The 22,471-nt window shown below is 39.3% G+C and overlaps 1 protein-coding gene across 1 annotated transcript in view; it reads left to right on the top strand.

Annotated features, from left to right (window-relative positions):
* Nucleotides 1-22,471, top strand: part of LOC118309320 (voltage-dependent calcium channel subunit alpha-2/delta-2-like) — a 29,956-nt gene that overhangs the window by 2,868 nt on the left and 4,617 nt on the right. Inside the window, exons 2-37 of the mRNA XM_035631293.2 lie at nucleotides 3,368-3,449; nucleotides 8,016-8,132; nucleotides 8,512-8,571; nucleotides 11,423-11,467; nucleotides 11,604-11,739; nucleotides 11,846-11,977; nucleotides 12,100-12,157; nucleotides 12,242-12,292; nucleotides 13,057-13,156; nucleotides 13,286-13,447; nucleotides 13,537-13,647; nucleotides 13,762-13,840; nucleotides 14,350-14,399; nucleotides 14,552-14,641; nucleotides 14,851-14,916; nucleotides 15,269-15,343; nucleotides 15,452-15,526; nucleotides 15,733-15,804; nucleotides 16,038-16,109; nucleotides 16,704-16,765; nucleotides 16,912-16,988; nucleotides 17,765-17,825; nucleotides 17,919-18,016; nucleotides 18,112-18,202; nucleotides 18,330-18,392; nucleotides 18,477-18,580; nucleotides 19,001-19,099; nucleotides 19,273-19,364; nucleotides 19,480-19,527; nucleotides 20,249-20,320; nucleotides 20,743-20,895; nucleotides 20,980-21,032; nucleotides 21,277-21,332; nucleotides 21,565-21,688; nucleotides 21,795-21,904; nucleotides 22,026-22,108. Of these exons, the coding sequence (XP_035487186.1) occupies nucleotides 3,368-3,449; nucleotides 8,016-8,132; nucleotides 8,512-8,571; nucleotides 11,423-11,467; nucleotides 11,604-11,739; nucleotides 11,846-11,977; nucleotides 12,100-12,157; nucleotides 12,242-12,292; nucleotides 13,057-13,156; nucleotides 13,286-13,447; nucleotides 13,537-13,647; nucleotides 13,762-13,840; nucleotides 14,350-14,399; nucleotides 14,552-14,641; nucleotides 14,851-14,916; nucleotides 15,269-15,343; nucleotides 15,452-15,526; nucleotides 15,733-15,804; nucleotides 16,038-16,109; nucleotides 16,704-16,765; nucleotides 16,912-16,988; nucleotides 17,765-17,825; nucleotides 17,919-18,016; nucleotides 18,112-18,202; nucleotides 18,330-18,392; nucleotides 18,477-18,580; nucleotides 19,001-19,099; nucleotides 19,273-19,364; nucleotides 19,480-19,527; nucleotides 20,249-20,320; nucleotides 20,743-20,895; nucleotides 20,980-21,032; nucleotides 21,277-21,332; nucleotides 21,565-21,688; nucleotides 21,795-21,904; nucleotides 22,026-22,108 (3,079 nt within the window). The remainder of the gene's footprint in view (nucleotides 1-3,367; nucleotides 3,450-8,015; nucleotides 8,133-8,511; nucleotides 8,572-11,422; nucleotides 11,468-11,603; nucleotides 11,740-11,845; nucleotides 11,978-12,099; nucleotides 12,158-12,241; nucleotides 12,293-13,056; nucleotides 13,157-13,285; nucleotides 13,448-13,536; nucleotides 13,648-13,761; nucleotides 13,841-14,349; nucleotides 14,400-14,551; nucleotides 14,642-14,850; nucleotides 14,917-15,268; nucleotides 15,344-15,451; nucleotides 15,527-15,732; nucleotides 15,805-16,037; nucleotides 16,110-16,703; nucleotides 16,766-16,911; nucleotides 16,989-17,764; nucleotides 17,826-17,918; nucleotides 18,017-18,111; nucleotides 18,203-18,329; nucleotides 18,393-18,476; nucleotides 18,581-19,000; nucleotides 19,100-19,272; nucleotides 19,365-19,479; nucleotides 19,528-20,248; nucleotides 20,321-20,742; nucleotides 20,896-20,979; nucleotides 21,033-21,276; nucleotides 21,333-21,564; nucleotides 21,689-21,794; nucleotides 21,905-22,025; nucleotides 22,109-22,471) is intronic.

Here is a 22,471-nt window from a genome sequence, read left to right as displayed (position 1 = left end):
TGACTGTAGCAGGTAACAATGCAGAGGTGCGCCGTGTTATTCTGCTGCCGCATCGCAGCACTATGATACAGAGTTTTCTTGATGGCCCATAGGGCTCGAGAGGAGAGCAAAAAGAGCACACAGACCAAAAAAAACGTAGGATCCCTAAAGCCACTTACATGGCTCAAAATGCAATTGAAACATATTAGTATATATATACAGTATATATAGCATATATTAGTTGTATATGAATGGAGACTATGGTGCTAGATGGATGGATAGAGACTGTTACTGTAGGATGCTATGATAGAACGATAGATAGATGGAGAGTGGAGAGGGAGAGAGAAACAGCTCTTTTTCAGAGAACGCCTCACTGTTGCTGTCTCAAACTAAAAATAATTTCACTTTTAAATCGTGCTGTGCTTGTTGAAGACACCTTGTGAATCCTATCTTGAACAGGCCTTTAGAATAATAGTCTTGAGTTAGCTGCAGACAAATAGCTTACATCATAGTTTTTCTGATAGTTCCCATAACTTGACACTTTCCAGAAACCCAGAAGTCAATTTCTGCTTAAAAAAGGAGGATTGTGAAATGTCTACCACTATATGAACGGCTGTCTCTTCATCAACCGATCTGGGAGTTTTTCCTGTAATCTGTTTCAGCTCATGCTACCATCAGAAGAGAAAAGGAAAAGCTCGGCAGTACCAAAAAAAAGTTTTGTCTTTCTGTGGAAGTTGAGTCAAGATTTATGGCTCATCCAACACTAGAAACAAGCCCGACAAGACTCTAATCCGTGATGTTGCCCCGTAACTCTGCCGGGAGCTGTCTGTTAATGACAATGGATCGACTCTCTGGGCACTTACAGGTTCCTTGACAATTTTCTGTGAATTAAGATTTATTTCTTGGCTGGAACTAATTTAGTTAAAATAAATAACCCAAATAAATGCTTCACCTCCCCAAAGTCTTCTCTGCTCCATTTGGCCTGAGCGAACTGTGGGCTCACCTGCTCAGACAATGAGTGCAGTGTTGAAAAAGTAAGAGAGGCAGGTGAACGGAGGGAGTTGTGAGTCTTTAGTGAGGCTACGACCATTCAGTGATCGTCAAGGGGACTTGAGGATAGGGTGGCCATTCTGGGAGTCTGTAACATTAATACTGAAGTATTTATTATGAAGGGTTGTGTTACTCATATATTTACAGCCCCTCCAAATATCTTAGTAATAATCGTATTTTTCATTTGGCAAATCATGAGCCCTTTATTGCTCTGTGCAGGAGGAAGTGTGTGTGGGCTCACTGGCCCGGGAGAGAATTTGCTGCTGCATGTGTCGACACAGTGCTGGTGGATGAGATTTACGTGTTGACATTTCACAGAGAGATTGGACCGAGTACTGATGCGGTCTGAATCTTTTTTCATTAAATATCCAGATACCTGCAACTGTTATTGGTCCAGAAAGTTTCTGTGATGGCTGTTGGTTGTTGTCAAGATCATTGGTGTTTCAGCTGCTGCAGTGTTTGACTAGTCAGTCCGCTCTGGGGAATTTCCCTAACTTCCTTACGTTGTGTGTATCTGCACAAAGCAAATTGCACAAAATAAACAAAAGCAGGCAAGGATGCGTGAAAGGGACAGACTTCCATTCTTACGCAGAAGAGATCATCCAATATGTAGTCCGCTGTAGGTGGATGAAGACTAAGCTACATTAGTGCAAGACACTTTAAAAGTGGTTTCTATTCGTATTATCTTATTCTTGAATATTTTTGCAAATTTTTTGCTCTCAGCAACAAAAAAATAACTTGACTTGAATTGGTGTCACTAACAAGCGAGCAACCCATTCACGCCCACGGAGCATGTGCACATTTAAGACCATCTCTCATTTCAAGCTGCAGAAGGTGTGTGATACAGTATGGGTAGTTTTGGACACTAATTTTAAAGTAATATACAAATATTTTTATACAGATTTATATATATATATATATATATATATATATATATATATATATATATATATATATATATACTGTATATATATATATATATATATATACTGTATATATGTATAGGTGTCCACTAAGGTAACTGAACACAAATAAAGCCATAAAAATCAGCATTTAGCCAAATGTGGCACTGTAATGTAGTGAATAAATCTCTAAGGGAAGTTGTTCTTGGATTTTATCAGGGGTCATCTTCTCCTTCAGAATTGATGCGATGGTGTCAAACAAGATGGACCGAAAACAACCTTCATTTTAGTGCAGTTCATTTTACAAAGAGTGGCTTCACAACACAAGGTCATCATGGCTGTCACTCATATTTCTCAGGTTATGGAGAGAGTCAGTTGCTTTGTTTCACAATATTTAAGTGTTTTGACATTAAACATTGACAGCTTTAAGTTGTTTTGGCCAGAGATTGTATATATATATATATATATATATATATATAAAACCGCATTTAAAATGTATGTACCTCTCTTCGCATTGTTACCATTATACTTACCACTCACATCACGGGGGATGTTTTGTGTTTTTCTGGCTCATTAGTTGCTCTGGAGGCATTGTGAGAAATTCCAATTGAACAAAGTGATCTCGACTGTCACAGTATATTTTAAAAGCTGTTTACATACGTAATGATGATTTAGCAAACTGTGTGTGTTTCTTTGCTTTGAAAATATCCTCTCACAGAATTTTGATGATGAGTCAACAATGCTGATTAGGTATCTTGGGTGGCTGTGATTAAAATTGCACGGCTTAGTCACAACACTAGATATGGATGCAACTGTTGTTTAAATAAATAACAACAACGCTTGGATGGGTGGATTTTCACCAAACTTGGTGGGAATATTACTTGCGCATTTCTCCAGATTATGAACTTTTGGAGCTGATCGGGGTAGTCCGGATGACACGCACACACAGTTACCCTTTATCGCACGGGGCTGATGTGAAACCGAGGTCCACCTGCTGCTGCTTCTGGTGATTCCTATAGTCAGTCTGACTGGGATAGACGTTCAATGTGTTTTTGAATGCATTAATGTAACAGTTAGTTACACAAACACTTAGTTAGAGATCTTATCTGTGGTGTCAAATGTCAGTATAATTATAATGCATATGCATCTTCCCTCCGATGCTTTTCATTCCCCTTTGTCATTCAACAATGAACTGGTGTAATCAATGGTAATAAGTTTTCATGATTTGTGTTGTGGTCTATGCACACACACACACACACACACACACACACACACACACACTCACACACTCACACACACACACACACACACACACACACACACACACACACACACACACACACACACACACACACACACACTCACACACACCCACACAAACACACACGTCTCTCTCATTTGTTGTGTGACAGTCAGCCTGTGATGTTTATCCACAGGATAATGCACTGGGCCAGGCGTATCGAGCAGGAGATTGACAGAGTCTTTCAACAAATCACCGGAGCTCAGCAGTTGAAAGGGGTGAGTGTGTAGCTCACTTTCTATAGTGTACAGCTCTTACTCATCTCAGTGCTGCATAAACTCAATGGGAATTGCAACCAGCAAACAGATCAATGTGCAGAATAGCTGCAAATCCATTAGGATCTAAAGATAAATACAAGATCAGATCATTCACAAGTTGATCACATACTGCCTGTGTTTTTTGTTATTATTTGAACAGGTTATTTGTCATTATTTCCATGCACATGACAGAGCTCTTGAGTAAATATGATTATATGATTATGTTCACATCAGGTTTTTTTTTTTACTTCACGTGGTACATTACATACAGTGAGGTACACTGATTCTTGGATCTTTGCTGTAACCTTATTTTCTGTTAATGTAAAACCTCTCAACAATTCTCCAAACTGCATGAGGTTGAAAAATGTTCCCAACTTTTCGAGTCATGTTTGCTGAGAACAACAGTGCCCGACTCTTTTAGATTGGTCAACCTTTTTTAAATTACAGTAGGGATTTGTTGACAACATGAAAAATGCAGATTATCACCAGACTAAAATGTAAATGTGTCAAGGCCGTGAGCATCACAGAAGAAATTACAATCAGGTCCATTGTTTTAGAGAAATCCGAGGATACCCAAAAGCTGGGCACATGAAAGGAATCGTCCCATTTAACGGGAAAAGAGAAATAAGATTAAAATAGTAGCTCAAGGAAAGTGATTGTTTGGTGTTACGTGCACTTTACCTAGTTTCTAAATGATTGTGTCGTTGTGAAGAAAGCAATTTAGACCCGAAGCAATCAGTCAATTATTATTATGTATCTGTGTAATATTTTTATGTCAACTGAAACTACAACTAAATAATTTTTTGGCAATTATTTTCGGTAATTAGTTTGAGACATTTTTCAAGTAAGAAGGTCAAATATTTTATGCATTCTGTTTGGAGGATTCAATTGTCTTCTTTATATTGTATAATTCTAGACTAAATGTCTTTCAGTTTTGGTCTGGTCAGGAAAAAAGCCCCAAGCAATTCAATATGTCACCCTAAACTATGGGAAAAAGTATAACTGGCAGATTAATAGATACTGAACTAATTGTAAGTTATGTAAGATAATTAAAGGATGAACCACAAAATTATGTTTCCACCAAATGTACTGAAAACTACATTTTTAGATGTATTCAATTTTCTCTCTCAGTAAACTGGACTTTTGTTTGCATGTAAACAAAAAGTCCATTATTGGGAGTTTATTTAATACTCAAATTCATCAGAATATCACTTTTGATATTATTGATACTTTTGACCTTATGTGTGCAATAAGTTATGAGGTTATTTCACATCCTCGGTGTTGACAGGTGGCTGGGAGGAAGCGGTTGTCCCTGAAAAGGCAAATGCCAAAAAACAGGACCAAAGATCATCTGCAGGGGGCAAGAGAGTGCTGCTCTGGGAAGATGTGTGGGGGCGTTCCCCTCAGCAGAGAGCGGCGGCACGTGTCCTCTCTGTTTGTGTCACAGCAGAGCAGATGGTCAGCCTGCAGCCGGCAGTAATGCCTCAATATGTGACTTGTTCATTCAATCCTCATTAATCCGCCCATGCTCCTGAAACACTGGTTTGTTCTGCAGTGCCTGCAATGCTTTGTGCAATCTTCTCCGGACGAGGCAACGCCTTTGATTTAGATGAAATGTCGCTGACAATTCCTGGACCAGTGAAAAGCCATGATTTTATATTTGCAGATACTTCCGATGGACTCTGTGATGCCAGTGAGAGATACAGAGATTCCCCCTGTAGCAGAATGATAACGGGTGCAGTCACACCATTCTCCAGGGCTGACAAATCATCATCGCACGAAACACGAAGAATAATTTATTAACCACTCTTCCTCTTTTGCGTTGTTGTGCACTATTTAAACTATAACTAACTTTCTAAGAGGAAAGGGTTTTGTAGAAGAGATAAGTGCCCTATCAAATTACAAATTGGAAGCTTAGTGGCGGTGACGTGGAAGTCATGCAACCACAAAACAGTAACTTTTTCCTCATGGCAATTTTTTTATACTTCTGGCCTCAAACATAACCCAGGACCTGGTGCTGCCATCATTCAGAGCCAGAGTCATGTAGTGGAGCTGCGATATCACAGTCCCTCTCATACATGTGGGTGACACATGGTTGTCAGCCTCAGCTGTCAATCATGGCACTTCACCCCCGCTTATTTAGCATTGAATAAATAATCGGAACCAAACATATCCGAAAAGCACAAGGCACGTGTAACTTCAACCTAAATGCAGACATCAGCATGCTAAAATGACAACGTTAACACTCTGACGTTTTGCCGATATAACATTCACCATATTCACCATCTCAGTGTAGCCTAATCATAAGAAGATGGTAACAAGCTTGTTTAGTTTTTCCCCCCACCTATTTGGTCATTAATCAAATAATTAGACACATATAAATTCTGATCCAATCAGTGTGCTAGAAGAAAAGTTTAGTGATCGTAAAAGATATTACAATTCGTCCTTAGAGGGACATAAATGTGTCGACCAAATTTCATGGTAAATCAGCTTTTGAGATATTTCCTCCTGGACCAAAGTGGTGGACAGACAGATCAACCGCCATGCAGCCATGTCTAGTAAATAATCATAATAACGTAATATGATACACATGTCATTTTTCTGGTTCCATTTCATTGTCCTACTTCTTTTTTGTGAAGTATTTCATTTGCAGACCAGGTTTTATCTTCGTCATATATCCATCGTCATTGGAACATCTTGATCCACGCAGACAGATAGTACACAGCTCACAGAAACAAACGCCCCGTTCATCACTGCGTGTTCCCATCTGTGCAGCGTGGGCTTGTAAAGCATCTGGTCAGTACACAACTTGAGGGATGTCTGTAAGTTCATTTCACGAAGTCCGTTTATAGGTTGAGGGCTGTCATGTGGTATGTATGTTTGTTTTGCCAAATGTATTCATCCAGGTCACCGTGTCTCCGTCTGTCTTGTCCTCATCTTCTCTCCGACATCTGTGCTGATGGGGTTGAGAGTGTAAACCTACAAGATACCAAGCATATAGACTCAAGAGGCTGCAGCTATCCTGTCCCCTTGTATATCTGATAACGATGAACCTCCTGAATATACCGAAGATATCATCATAAGTTTTTTTTATTTTGTAGCACAAGGCGTTCAAAATCAAATCTTTTTCTCCACTTTGTGATAAAACATGTCCTGTTTATGTGGAAACATGCATCTACTACACAATCTAATCTGGCTTATTTGGAGCCATTATCAAACATTTCATATACTGTAGATGTCAACCTCTGCTGGCTTTGCTGCTGCAGAGATTTTGACTGTAAAATGCAATTATGGTAAAAATGTGGACTGTTAAATATCAGACTACCAAGAGTGAGAATACGACAGAGCTGTTAAATATATAGATTTATAATAAAAATGGTATAATAACATGAAATTCCCACTATAAGGTAAATAAAAGAAAACAGTTTTAAGAGACAGTCTTTTTCTTCACGACCTGAGGATCACTGCAAACACATTTATAAGGTGTTTCTTGGCACTAGTCAGTTGGCTTTTGTTATTTTTTCAAGGTCTTGAAGTAGAAATGAGTTTAGAAAGAAAAAAAAGAGTTTTACTTCCAGCAGCTTTATATGCTTCCACTCTAGCGTCATTCCCAGATGGGTCCTGATGACCCACAAAGAACTCGGGTGTAAGAAATCACAAGGGATATTTGGTGATGATGTTGAAAGGCCATATTTTAGGTCCTCTGAAGTTTACTGTGATGTGTTTCCATGTGTGATCTAATTAAACTCGAGGCCCTCTGGAGAATAGCATCAACAACATCTGGGTGAATGTGGAGTGTATCATAGAGTCAACTGCATAGATTCAAATATGTTTATGAATAGACAAAAGGTCATCATTAAATTAAACCTCAATCTTGGGGGGGGGGGGGGGTTACATGACACAGGCTGCTTCAACTCACAACATTATTGGCAGAGGAAATAAGAGTGAATGTCTCACAGTCAGAAAGATTTTTAAAGTGCTCCAAAAACCCACGATAATCTGATTATCTGAATCACTTGTTAATGTATTTTCAATTTAACTATTGTAAAGACAATAGACATTGTGTGTGAAGAGATTACATGAAAGGAGCCATTTTTAGATTTGGATTGAACACACAAGCACAACGACTGACTGTTCCCCTGTGCTGGTATTTAAATATGAAAAAGGGTTTGCTTTTTCAAATTCATGAGTTTGGAATTGTGAGGCTGTGTTTGTTTTCAGGGATGTCGAGATTCAAATTTCCCATTTTTGCATCTGTTTTCTTAAGTTGTACAAAATCTGCACTTGATAATGAGCAGGTTCACACATCAAACAACACTACAGTACATATACAGTAGATACTGTCGAATACAATCAACTGCATTTGTGGTGATGGAGATTTGTGCCAAGTCAGCTTAGACAATAAAATTTAAAAGGATACAAACTGTCAACAGAAAGAGCTTAGGTCAGCAGAGAGCGACTTCACAGAATGCTTGTGCAGCCGTCATTCCTCTTACGTCTTTGACGTTGTCCATTAAAAATTTACAGATTTACAATGAAGAAAGACGACGATTTAGTCTGGTGAAGAATCAGCCTCGGAAGATTGTGGAGAAGGTGGCCTCGGACATAGAGAAACTCCTGGCTAAGAAACGCAAAGCCCTTGATGTAAGTTCTTCCCCCCCCATACAAATGTGAAACACTTTTTTTTCCTGCAAGTGAAGTGATTTCACTCTCAACCAATGATTATTGTTTGATGACAAAGTAAAACAGCAGCCTGTTACTAATTGAATCTGCCAAATAAAAACATAATGTTTTAAGTATAATACATATATATATATATATATATATATATCTATATATATATATATATATATATATAGATATGTACAGATTTCTGTTTATTGTCAGAAAAGCCCTGGTGTGGTACAAAAACACAATAAACCCAGGTTTTTCTCCGAGTAACCCATCACAATGTTCTTTTCTCCTGGGACCAGATAAATCATTAACCTTGCTCTTCTACCGCTTCTCTGTTTTCAATGTCTAGAGGTTAGCCAGGGAAGCAGAGCGGCTCCAGCGAGAGCATCTGTGGCAAGATGGAATCAAGGTAATATTGTAAAACTTAAATTCAATGGCCCTTAGCTACAGCACATCTGTGCTCATCCTTACATCCTCACCTGATTGAAGCTCGTTGTTGTGTTCCATGTTACCTGTATCCAAACCCGAATACTTCCATTTTTACATGTTAATGTTTTCATTTAATATTTTAGGGCTTTGTGTTGCAGCGTTTGTCTTTGTGTGTGTCAGTGAAGTTTCTTTGTTGTGTGTGCGTCAATATTTTGAGAAAGTCTTTCTTGTTAAGAGGTTTTTTTAAATCACATGTTGTTGTCTTTTCTTGTCCGTAATGGATTTGAACCTAAGATTTGTTGTGTAATCTTTTATGTAATGCGGTTTTAAGTTCAGTATAATAGCCTTTTACGATAATGTTTTAATAAGACAGTATTATACGACAACTGTAGATATAGTAGCTACAAAGTTTCCACTATATCAATAAAGGTCTTATCAGATAGAGCATATCAGTACAACAATATGTTTTTTTACTGGCACAATCCTTTTTATTATGATTTTTTTTGTATTTCCTTACCAAATTTTATCTTAGAATAATTTCAGAATTTAGAATTTGATTTAGATAATGTATAATAATTATTATAATATTGTTTTGTCAATCAAAAGAGTAAAGATGAACATATTCCCTCACATAATGGAAGTTTTTCCGCAGTCATATTTAACCACTGACGTAAATTCAAACCAGATGGCCATGTCTCTGGGTGCTGTGTGACTCCAAATGGGATGACCTGAGAATGAGAGAACATTTACACCAGTCAGCTGAGCAGATCCCTCAGCGCTCAGCTGGGTGAAACAGATGACGGAGTGCACTCAGCTGTGCGGTTCTGTCGAGTCCTACACACGTTGGCGTTCCACTTTTCCACTCGGCCTGCTTGCCCGACAAAATGGGATGGGGTTAACCTCATCCTCTCAAATGGCCTCTCTCGTCCTTCTCTGAGGGACTGAATCCTCCTATTTCTTTAAAAGGGGCCACTTATTTAAAAAGTGTATACTTAGCAAGATTGTCGACCATTTTCTAAAGCATTCTTTTAGACTGATTTCCAGTTATCAGTTTTTTTCCATTCCTCTCTGTATGATTTGAAAATTACATTGATTAATCTGGCTATTTTAGATAAAATCTGAAAAGAAGGTCCATATTCTTTCTAAATCACCGAAAACCAGAGCTCCAAAGTGTTTGTTTTTTAAACAGCAGGTTGTTGGTTCGATCCCCGCATCCCCCAGTCCGCATGACAAAGCAAGTGTCCCTGACATAACCCTAAATTACCTCTGACGGCTGTGCTGGCAGTGTATGAATGTGACTGATAAAGCACGGTAAAAAGCAGCGCTGTGTGAATGTGTGTGAATGCGAGCTGTACTGTAAAAGCACTTTGAGTGGTCGTTAAGACTAGACAAGATCTATATAAATACAGAGGAGTCCACATACAATGAAATCAAGAAAAGAAAAGAAAAAGGATTTCTTGTCCAGGTTGCCTTCAATGTTGAGATCCAGCATGCAGCTTCTTAAATGGACATCGTGATGATATTGTTTTGTCAACTGATGTTTTCAAGGCCAAAAATAAACGTCCAATTCGAACGTTTTTCTCGCAGAATAAATCACCACATCATATGAAACAGGTGAAACATCTCGGGGGAGCACTGTTCACAGGCTCGGAGATAAAGACTCAGAGCTCTCAGGAGGAGCTCATTCGAAGGATGAATGTCTCTTCTTTGGACTGACTGATAAAGAGCACTGGATGATAATGTCTGGGTGTTTCAGAGATGTACTCCGCAGAGAACAGGAGGGCTGGATAAGTACCAGCAAAAAGACAAACAGCAGACAGAGGGAAACTTGTTATGTGTAGTTGAAATGTAAAAACAGGCAAAGGCACTCTTTGGAAAAAAATAGAAACACTCCAGTCTTTAAATAGATGTCGTGCTTATTTTACATGTACTGTATTTGGGCAAAAACTGAGACTAACAGATGGCCACGCTCTACTCAGGCCCTACAACCTGTCCACTGATTCATAATGTGACAGCACTAAAGAGAGAACAAGAGCAAACAACTTTTGCAATTGGGAAGATCTGCTCTTCTCCATTTTGTATCATGAGTTTGTTATGTCCTGTCCACCATGCTACATGGTGGACAGGAGATGTATGTGATCACGCAGGCGTCTGTGACTTTTCATATAGAAACTTCATACCTACAGCACCTTTCAAAATTAGCATATCGAGGAGGTTAGATTTCCCAGTTCAAAGTTAAGAGATGTTAAATATGTAAAAAAAAACAACGAAGACGTTGGTGTAAAAGCTTGTTGCTTATTAATGAGCTACTTGACTTGATTATGACAGATTTTCCTTGGGAACATGTTAACTCAAGAGCGATTCATAGTAGAAACTTCTCACAACACAGGTACCCCATATGGAGTTGATGATATGATTAGATTTTGGTGTGTTTGGCTGCATAAATTTGCATATTAATAACTTCTGTTAGCATTCTTGATGACAAACCGCAACTCTGTGAGAATGTGTGTTATTTTATCCTGGAGAACATTACTTATCTTGTTTGTCTTTAAGTCATAACTTTAGGATATGGTTATTTTGTCATGGGCATTTTTCTTTCATTAACAATTCACAGAATGAATGATAAATATTTGATTTATATTATATAGGCTAAACCTATCAGCACTGCCACTTTTTTTGAAATGACTGAATTGGCTGTAGAGTTTGTTATCACTGTGACCTGTCATTTGTCACTCTGAGTAAAGTTTGGTTGTTTCTCTACAACACAGATAAAAGTGATTATCTATCCTCATATTGTTTCATGGTTGTGATCTGCATCTGTTTTCTTCCAGGAGCTGGACATGGCTTATTATGACTCCAAGGCTGAGCTGGATTATGTGAGTGATGGGCAAAGAACATAATTCTTGTCCTTTTTTAGGAATATAATGTGCTATATATTAGAATTCATTACATTTATTTGTACAGGCAAAAGGCAGTGAAATAAATGTGGAATGGTTTCTCTTGTTGTCACAGTATTCGATGGACGGAGAAGGAGAGGTGGAAAATCCCTCCCACATCAAGCTGGAGTTTGTTTATGATCCAAACTTCAAAAACAATGTCAACTATTCCTACACAGCTGTTCAGATTCCCACAGATATTTATAAAGGAGGCAAGTGGATCTGTTCTTTTCTTTTTCCACTGCAGCTTGGAAATATATCAGACACTTATTTTACATATTTAATCACGTGTGTTTTGTCTCACTCCTCTTCCATCAGCCCCAGTCATCCTGAATGAGTTGAACTGGACACAGGCACTGGAGAAAGTCTTTATGGAGAATAGTCGAGAGGATCCGTCATTGCTGTGGCAATCGTTTGGGAGTGCGACGGGAGTCACCCGCTACTATCCTGGTAGGTTTTACGTGGAATGTGAAGAGAGTCTCGTTTTGAAACGATCGAACAAGGTTTGAACGAACCTATGCAAATTAATATGAACAGCAAAAGGGAAATATATTTTCTTTTCACTTTTACAGCTACACCTTGGAAAGCTCCTGATAAAATCGACCTGTATGATGTCAGGAGGAGGCCCTGGTGAATTTTTCAATGTCCGCCTTTCACTTGAGCAATATATTCAGAGTGTTGATGTTTTGTAACCTCTCTTTTCCTTTGTTACAGGTACATCCAGGGCGCCTCATCCCCTAAAGATATGGTCATTCTTGTTGATGTGTGAGTAATTATGTTTTTTAATTAGCTCACATCCAAATTTACTATGGACATACTGGCTTAAGTTCAGTATGTGTGTGTGTGTGTAGCTTCTGCCCCCTGTAAACTAAAAAAAAGTACAGAACTTTCTGTTTGTCTCACACAAGCGAGCAGCATCGTGGGGCTTGTAGTCCTGTTGTTCTGCAATACTGGAGAAAGAGGCTTTAGGCTCAAGTCGTATTGTAGTGGGAACATAACAGCACCTGGCCCTGACTCTGCACCGACATGAGCTGAGAGTGCAGCTCATACTGCTTATCATGTGCAGAGAGACAAAAGGGTTGAGGCAAAGACGATTCAGACACTAGAACAAAAACTAGAAATAGCAAAATCTATAGATGATGCCATTTGATGAGACATGAGTTTCATTGAAGACCTCAGAAGGTTATTTTGGAGTTTCAGTTATTTGCCATGGCTTCATGCCTTGACGACTGTTTCCCCAGTTGTCTTCATGCTGAGCTCAGCTAGTGGCAGCAGGTTGTAGCTTCTCATTTAACAGATATGAATGAGAGTATCTCAAATGCCAGATGGCGTATAAGTGTATTCACCAAACTTTAAAGCAATGTCTTTCAGCTTAAACATGATAATTTTGCATACGTATTGTTAATATATATAAATAAATAATATTGCTTGCGCTTACCTTTGTCCCTTTGTACATATTTGAGCATGTAAGATAAGATAAGATAAGATATACCTTTATTGATGTGGATGATACTTGTGTGTTTTCTCAGGAGCGGCAGTGTCAGTGGACTCACCCTTAAACTGATCAAAGCGTCGGTGATGGAAATGCTGGACACTTTGTCTGATGATGACTATGTCAACGTGGCCAGGGTTCGTGTCTGTCACACTCATCATTATCACTGATTCTCTGACATTTTACATCTCTCCCTTCGCTTGTTTCCTTCATTTTTGAGTGTTTCTATGTTTGAACCGTCGCCTGTGTCTCCTGGTGCGTCTCAGTTCAACGAGAAGGCCGAGGCTGTGGTTCCCTGCTTCAAACATCTAGTCCAGGCTAATGTGCGCAACAAAAAAATCTTCAAGGATGCAGTGCAGCAGATGCAGGCTAAAGGCACCACTGACTACAAGTCAGGATTTCACTTTGCCTTCAACCAGCTGTTAAATGTAAATAACACATTGATTTGGATTATATCAATACCACCATCTGCACACACTGTTTTACTGTTTTCTACAAACACCTCTTTTTTTTTCAGAAGACAAATGTCCCGAGGGCCAACTGTAATAAAATAATCATGCTGTTTACTGATGGGGGAGAGGACAGAGCTCAGGACGTCTTCATGCAGTACAACTGGCCCAACAAAACAGTGGGTTTCCTCCGATTATTTCACCTCTCAGTTACATCCAGCATTTGAACAGGATGTTTTGTAGTCTCCTAATCGTGATCGGTGTCTTGATTTGCTCTGTTTGTTGCCCCTAAGGTTCGAGTGTTCACCTTCTCTGTGGGTCAACACAACTATGATGTCACACCCTTACAATGGATTGCATGTACCAATAAAGGTGAGCTGCTTCTATTTAGGGTTAGGACCCTACATTTTTACTTAAACATGTAAAACATGTTAGAGCCCTGAATCAGCCAATAGCAAGCCTCCAAATGGCTGCATCACATCAGACCAAGACTACCCATTATCCATTGTGTTACCCACCATATATGCTTCAATATATTATTTATTTTTTTACAGTATGTAAGCTATTTCCCCTAAAAGTGTTGTTGACAATGTCAGATATGCTAATTGTGATGAATATTGCGTTTGTTAAAGAAGGATGAGGAACAGTTCTTGCATGAAGCAGACCCTGAAGTAGAAGCAGAAGTGTAAAAATGCAGGGGGCCTCATTAGGCTTTTCTATCTGTGGGATTTAAATAGCTGAGTCATCGGTTTAGTAACATCTAGAAAAATCAGGATTATTTATGAACACGACCCTGTGTTTTTTCGGATAGCATCACTCACAGACTCTCCCTCTCTCTCTCTCTCTCTTTCTGTTTGTCTTTTTTCTCCTTTGCTTGCCAGGTTACTATTTTGAGATCCGTTCCATCTGTGCGATAAGGATTAATACCCAGGTGGGTTTGTCTAGTGCCTCTGACACAGCTGATCCCTGTTCATTGTTTCTTCTTCCGTTAATTTGCACGTCCCATTCTCCAAGCGGCCTGATGTTGTTAGTTGGATAGAAGCTGAATCTGAAGCCGATCACGTATCCCTGTTGTTTTGTCAGGAGTACCTCGACGTGCTGGGACGCCCCATGGTTCTGGCGGGCAGCGATGCCAAGCAGGTTCAGTGGACCAATGTGTATCAGGATGCTTTGGTGAGACACCGTTTCTAGGGTTTCATTAAGCATTGGAAAAGTGATTTATTATTATTATTATTATTATTATTATTATTATTATTATTATTATTATTAATAATAATAATAATAATAATAATAATAATAATAATAATAATAATAATAATAATACATTTTATTCATTTGATTAATAATCTATATTATTTTGGTTTTGTCTTTGGGATCTGTAGGGTCTTGGCATGGTAGTAACTGGGACTATGCCTGTATTTAATCTCACCATGGATGGAAACTCACAGGTAACAAAACTGGTAATAACTTGTCAGGTTGAGTGTTTTTATGTTTACATACAGTCGTGCAGGACACAGTCACTGGTGTGTAATGTCACAAAATATCAAATCTTTAAAGGAATATTTCAATATTTGCCAGAAATTGGCTGAAAAGATTGATACTACTCATATCTGAAGACATTTAACTTAATTTAGCATTAAGACCAGAAACAATGGGAAAGAGCTGCCTTGCTCTGTTCAAAGGTAACAAAATCAAAATACCAGCTCCTCTAAACTCAGTTTAAAATATATAATCTTAAGCAATATGAGAGTGGTATAATTGTGTTTCCTAAATGACGTATTTCTTCTGTTGTCTCACCAGAACCAGCTGATATTAGGTGTCATGGGCGTTGACGTGCATCTTGACGAGATAAAGCGACTGACGCCACGGTACAATGTGTGTACATCTCATTAGCACCACTGTTAGTCACAGATTTCTTTGTTGGTACTTGTTCAATACAGAGAGACACATTTTGTCATTTGTCACCTTATGTGTCCTGAACAGCTCGGAGCCAATGGATACATATTTGCCATCGATCCAAATGGATATCTTCTCCTTCATCCTAATCTGCTGCCAAAGGTGATCAATAGTTAACCTGGCAATAAATAATTTACACTCTGGGGAGTTGTTTTGAGAAGCAGGGAGGCATCACAGGTGGATTTAAAGTTTTGGTTCAAGCACAGATAGACTACAGTCCGTTTATAACCTGCATGCCACAAAATGTTTTGTTTTTTATTTGATGTTACTGTAATGTAAATGTCTTTTTCTTACTCAACTCCTCTCAGCTTGTGAACCTGCCTGAACCTGTGACGCTGGACTTCCTAGATGCAGAGGTGGAAGACAGCAACAAAGAGGAGGTGAGCACTTAGTGCCAAGTGGAACTGAATGTTTTCTGGTCTCTGGCATTTTCTGTTGCCTGCTGTTGTTAAGCTCATGTTCAAAGTTATTTGCCAGTGAACAACATTATCTGCCTCGGGATAATCTGCCCACTAGTCTGCAGTGTCCTGCGTACTGTAGGTAACTCAAGGCCCACGCAACAGGTTTTTGGTAACGTGTTTGTGGCTGATAACACTGTGTTTTCATGCTTCAGATCCGCCGACAAATGATTGATGGAAGACCAGGTGAAATGCAGGTCAAAACTCTAATCAAGTCGGTTGACGAGGCAAGTAAAGCTTCACACATTTCACCTCTTAAATCTGTCTGAAGCAATCATTCATACAAATTGATATGGTCCAGTGTGGGGTATAATGTCTTTGACAACTTCTTATTTTTATGATATTGGTCATGTTATTAAGCAGATAATTTCACGGCATGGTCCATTTAGTAGCTGTTCTAATCCATGTTGGCTTAAAAAGATTATAATCAACATCTTGTGTTTTCTTTCTACTGCTCAAAGTTGATCATATGAACTGTCTGTGTCAGAAACTAAATGTAGGTTATTTGTTTTAGGTGTTGACTGGTGTTGGCCCCTATTTAATATTAACAAGTTCTAATCATACATTTAAAATTTTGGTACTAACATTTTGATCACAGATAAAGCATTTGAATTAATTGAATCTCTGAGGATTGTGTGTGGTGTGGGCTCACAAGACATTTGTGTCCAAATTAGAATGAAGCTGGTGAGTGAAATGTTACCATTGCTGGTATAAAAGATGGGAAAAAATGATGATTAAGAACCTCCTCAAAGAAGTGGGAAAGCTGTATCTGGTTTACTTTGGTTGATTTGATTAGTATTGGCGTATCTCCTTTATTGTAGCAATACATTGACGAGGTGCACAGGGGCTACACCTGGACTCCGATCAACGGCACAGATTACAGGTGAGCGGCCTGTTATAAATAATAAATATTACCCAGCCGTATGTGGCTCGATGAGTACTGCACACAGGGATGGATTCAATCTTAAGACCTTTCCTCTCTTGTCGCCTCATTCATGTGTCTTGCTGTTGGGATGCTGCCACCTGCAGTCTTGGTTTGGTACTACCGCCCTACAATGAGTACTACATCCAGGCGGACCTGAGTGATGTGATGCTGCAGCTCCAGTGTGAGTACCAGGGAGACAAAGCTTTCCAGTTTCTCTTCTTATTTTCAGGGTTGTCTGATAACACAGGAATGCCCCTTATTCAAATAAGGCACAGACATTCCCTTGGACTCAACGATGAACTGGTTAGAATTTGGTGGTCAAAGATCAAGGTCACTGTGACCTCACAGAACACAGAATTATTGGCCATAGCTCAAGAATTCATGGAATGATCATGAGGACATTTCACACAAATATCTATATAAGATAAAATGATTAAGTGATGGCATTTGACATCAAAATGGTCAGAGGTTAACTCAACTGTGACATCGCTATGTTTTGCAAAATAACATTTTGGGTCATGAGCAGAACCCAGGAACAGAACATTAGATTCTGACTACATTTTACATTTAGTCAGATACAGAAGTGGTGACACTTGTCTTGGGCGTCCTGTGGTGATTGTAGAGATCTTCTGTGCTGGCAGGTTGAATGTGTAAGTGAGTCCACTCAAATCAAAAATCTGCCTCAATGTAAATGATTCACTAGAATCATACATGTCAGTATAGTGATAACATCTGTTTCCGCCAAAACAAACAAAAAAAACCCAACACTTTATACCTTTTATTAAATCCCTTCAAAGTCTTCACTACATGTATTACATGAGTCTAGAGAAACATGGATGTAAACTGCAACTGGACTGGTTGGCAGAGAGAAACAAGTGTGACACAGTAACTCTAGTAGAAATAAGTCAAACATACATTTTATGACAAAAATAACATCCCCTCCTCTCTGTGGTACAGATATGCAGTCTCTGCTGCCCAGCTCCTTTGAATCATCAGGACACGTGTTTCTGGCTCCAAGGTGACTGCAACTTCTCCTTCTCTCTCTTCATTTCACTTGTCCTCTGTTTGTTTGTAAAGAGAATGCCATTATTCATGTGTTCTCTCTTTGCAGGGAATACTGCAAGCGTCTGCACCTTTCTGACAACAACACACAGTTTTTGCAGAACTTCCTTTCGCTCATGCTGGATATTTCTCCAGAATCTGATGAGTGTAAGTTTCATGTGCTTCAATTGTTTTTTAGTTGTAGTTTATCTGCCACACTTCAGATACACCACTGAGATTAACCACTCTTCTTTCTGCCTCAGGTGACCAAGGCCTCATCCACAACCTGATTCTGGATTCAAGGATTATCGGGCAGTTAGCCTCTCGCGTTTGGAAGAACAAGGACCTGAATTCGTGAGTCAGAGTTTTGTTGCTCTTTACAGTGTACTTATACACCATGTATTGTGGCAATATACTTTTAGAAAGATACAAATAATGTAAAACAGAACTTGCTAAACCAAAGCTACTGTAATTCTTACAGGTACGGGTTCCTGGCTGTGTTTGCGTCGACAGATGGAGGAATTACACGGGTTTTCCCCAACATGTGAGTGAAATTGATATACTCACTGCTATTCTGTCTTTTTTTTTTGTTTCTTAAAACATGTAATGATTTTTGTTTTGTTTATAGAGCTGCTGATTTGTGGGAGGAAGATCCTGAACCCTTTAATTCAAACTACTATAGACGTAGTCTTGACAACAGAGGTTACATGTTCAGAGCTCCATCGAAATCCTGTGAGAAACTGAGCAAATGCACTTTGTTGTACTTGGCACAATTTTATCATGTGTGACTACTACTACTTCTGGAGATACTAGAGAATTTGGTGTTTATAATCTGCTCAAACAATAATCCATTAGCTCACATGGGCCACTTCCATTTATTGATGAAGACTGTAAAATGTGGTTGAAAGCTCAGATGAAGCTGGTTAATGGACCTTGAGTTTAAATGATTGTGTCTCTCCTACTCTCTCAAGGTTAAATACTAGAACATGGATGGTAATTACCATCCATATTCTAGTATTCGTCACACAACCTGCAAAATGATGGTTAAATTAAATATGAACTCCAAATGACCCATTAAACATTAAAATACATGTGAACTGTGACTGTAAGCTGTCAAGCCTTTATTGATTGTCTGTTTTTGTTTATGACCAGCTGTGGACGAGCCTGTAGGTGCAGAAAATGGCACTGTCGGAATTCTGGTTAGTTCGGCAATCGAGGTGAATTTAGGAGGCAAACTGCTCAAACCTGCAGGTAAGAAAAATCCTTTCAAGTGGAAAATCCAAACTTGATGCAGCGGGATACCCCATGCTGACAAAGATATATTTCTGATATTTCAACTATCCGCTGCTCTGGCTTCTTCTGATTAAACTGCTGCTTTGTTTCTCCATATTGCCGTCGTTGGTCCCGTGCACTTCCTCTCTCAGTGGTTGGAGTGAAGCTGGACTTGGAAGCATGGGTCGACAAATTCAAGATCCTGGCCAGCAACGTGTCAGACAGTCGACAAGGCTCGCACAAGGTTCAGCACAGCGTCAACCTTCAATAATAATCATTAATCCCCCCCAAATAAACACAAATGAATGAATTTACAATCCTAGTAATATTATTGTCTCATTACACATTTTGTCCAACAGTGTGGACCATCCAGAAGTTGTGAGATGGACTGTGAAGTGAACACTGATGTAAGAGACTGCAACTCACTGGCCACTACATCCAGACAGTGTCATCAATTTAGCTGTTTCTGCTACATGTAATAGTTCAGTCAGCTCTCACAAAAGTTGTCCCGTGTAAATAACACAATCCACAGTGCTGCCTGTATGTATAGAAGACAACGAGAGAGACGATGTGTCCTGAACTTGGACCTTGTACAAATATTTGACGGAAAAAAACCTCCATCATAACCAGTCATCAGCTCATATGGTTTTTGAGTCGTAAAATTAGATTTTCTTAAGAAAAACGAGAAATAAACCTATGGGGTGAGAGCTTCTTATACATACCAACTCCGAGTCCTTGAACCTTTGGAATTAGATCAGTGATTCACATGAATCTGTTCTGACATTAAACAAATACAGAGTTGGACAAATAGTACAGAATTAATCCCTTTTTATTAAAAAAAAAGCTCTGTTTGGACAAATGAGTCTTGAAGGTTTCATTCAAGAGCAAATTATAAATAAGAAACTTTTTTATCTATTATTTTGCAGTGTAGAATTTTCCTATACTCACACTTGCACACTTTTTTTGTAATCTTTTGTTTTCTCTCTAGTGAGATCATGTCAACCTCAAGTTTGGGATTTTCTGCTGTTCAACGATCTACTAAACAGTTAAACTGCTGCTGTGTGTGTATGTGTGTGTGTGTGTGTGTGTGTGTGGCTCTCCTGGTGTTAACTGTTGTGTTGTGTGTAGGACCTCCTCTGCTATCTCATCGATGACGGTGGGTTCCTGGTCATGTCCAATCAGAGGGATCACTGGAAAAAAGTAAGTTAGTGTGCACTAATGTGCTTCACCCTATATATCGTCAAATCTACACACTTCACCTTAGTTATGTGTTGATCTGATACAAAGTATTCAGTATTCAAGATCATGTTTTCAGTGTCTATTGTTATGGACATCTTGAATGTCTTTCAGCTTGTACAGTTAATTACTTTTGGGGGGGTTTTAAACCCAGACAGATATTTGTTTTCATGATAGCCATTAGTTTCACTTTTTTTATATCATGCCTCTCACTGGGTTTCATTTTATTGTTATTGTCCAATCAGATTTAGTTTTAAAACCAGGGTTAACATTTGTTTTTGTGACTTCAATGTAACATGCACTTTGAACTATTGACTCTAATTAATCCCATAACCCATCTTGTGACGGTGTTTCTGAGATTTTCCATGTGTTTCAATCCATCACAGATCGGTCTTTTCTTCGGTGATGTGGACCCTTACCTGATGCACGCACTCTACAACAACTCAATTTTCTCACGTCGCCAATCTTTCCACTACCAGTCTGCATGTGAGCCTGTCAGCAGCAGCCACACGGGTGCAGCCCCTAGAGGCATCTTTGTGGTAAGAGACGACCTGAGGATTTTAGATCATGGGACAGTTTACAGTTGCTTGTATCTCTTACTATGTTCTTTTTTTTTTCTGCAGCCATCCATTGCTGACATCCTCAGCTTGGCCTGGTGGACATCCACTGTGGCATGGTGAGACTTTGTACGCTGCGAATCAAATGACACCAGAAGCATGTGAGGCGCCCTTTTAAAGAATCTTAACCATGTCCAGACTTCTGCACATGAAACAAGGAGGGCAATTTTTTTTTTCATGCTTGGCAGTGTCCTCTCGATGCTCGACTATTTTCAGCTCAGTGCTACTGTATCCGTGACATTTGTTTATTGTTATTTATGTACATCTTTCTTTAACAAGACAACATGTTGCCTCTTCTTTCAGGTCTGTGGTCCAGCAGCTACTGTATGGACTGGCCTACAACAGCTGGCTCTACCAAGGTTACACATAAACTCAATATGTGTGTGTGTGTGTGTGTGTGTGTGTGTGTGTGTGTGTGTGTGTGTGTGTGTGTGTGTATTAATGGATTAATTACTTTATGATTGGATTGAGTGGATTTCAAAAGTTTTAAATTCTTACTGTACTCATTTAGAGGACTTTACAACAATCACGGTGTGCTTGTACCAGGAAACAACAACTTTTGATGCATGCTTGTGTGTGCTGGTCTTTTAGACAATGTCCTAGTTGAAGGGTTTGAGACAAGAGAAAGCAGCTGCGTGACCATTCAAAGCCAGTTCTACTTCACAAACACCACCAACTCCTACAACGTGCTGCAGGACTGTGGAAACTGCTCGCGGTGGGTTTTCCAGAGAGTCGGCAAAACATGTTTGCTGTGTGTTTGTGCTCTCAGACTCTTTTTGTGCATATTGAGTCAGCTAAATATCCACTACTGTCTCTTACAGTCTGTTCCACGCGAAGCAGATAGAAAACACCAACCTGCTCTTCGTCGTTGCCGAGACACTGCCCTGCAGCTCCTGTGAGATAGAGCGCCTGACCCAGGTCAGGACGGAGTGTATCCTTTCTGTGCTCGCACATTTGGTGATGCCGTCATTTGTGCCGATGGTGGACGGCTCATCCATCTTGTTTTTTTAATGTCGCCCTTGTTGTTACCTCCCTTAACTAAAATCAAACAGTTCAGGAGGAGAATCCATGTGAAGTACTGAGTAACGCACGATATCGTAAAGGCCCTGCTTCCTGCTTTGACTATAGTGCCTTAGTAAGTAGACACACAAGGCATTATACACTCTGAACTAGGGCAGTCTAACACAACAGTCCTGCAATAAATCCATCTTCATCAGGTTATAATTTTTTTCCGACTGGGGTTGAGATGTTGATTCAACTTCATTTTGGAGGATGTTATTGGACCTGTTGAACAGTTCTTGCATGATACAAGGAAGTGTTTATTATTTCACCTCCCCTCGACTGATGTAAGTGGTTTGGACAAAACAGTAGAAACGCCTGTGTGTGGAATTGTTACCGTCCTTTAAATGTTCCATAGCACTCTGAGCACTGAGGCAAACAATTACATGGATTTTCTTCATGTGCCATTTTCTCTGGAAGAATGGGATTTATTGTTAAC

Source organism: Scophthalmus maximus, chromosome 6, assembly GCF_022379125.1.
Source record: "Scophthalmus maximus strain ysfricsl-2021 chromosome 6, ASM2237912v1, whole genome shotgun sequence".
Taxonomy (NCBI): Eukaryota; Metazoa; Chordata; class Actinopteri; order Pleuronectiformes; family Scophthalmidae; genus Scophthalmus; species Scophthalmus maximus.
The sequence above is the reverse complement of the archived record's forward strand: the minus strand, read 5'-3'. Positions and strand labels throughout refer to the sequence as shown.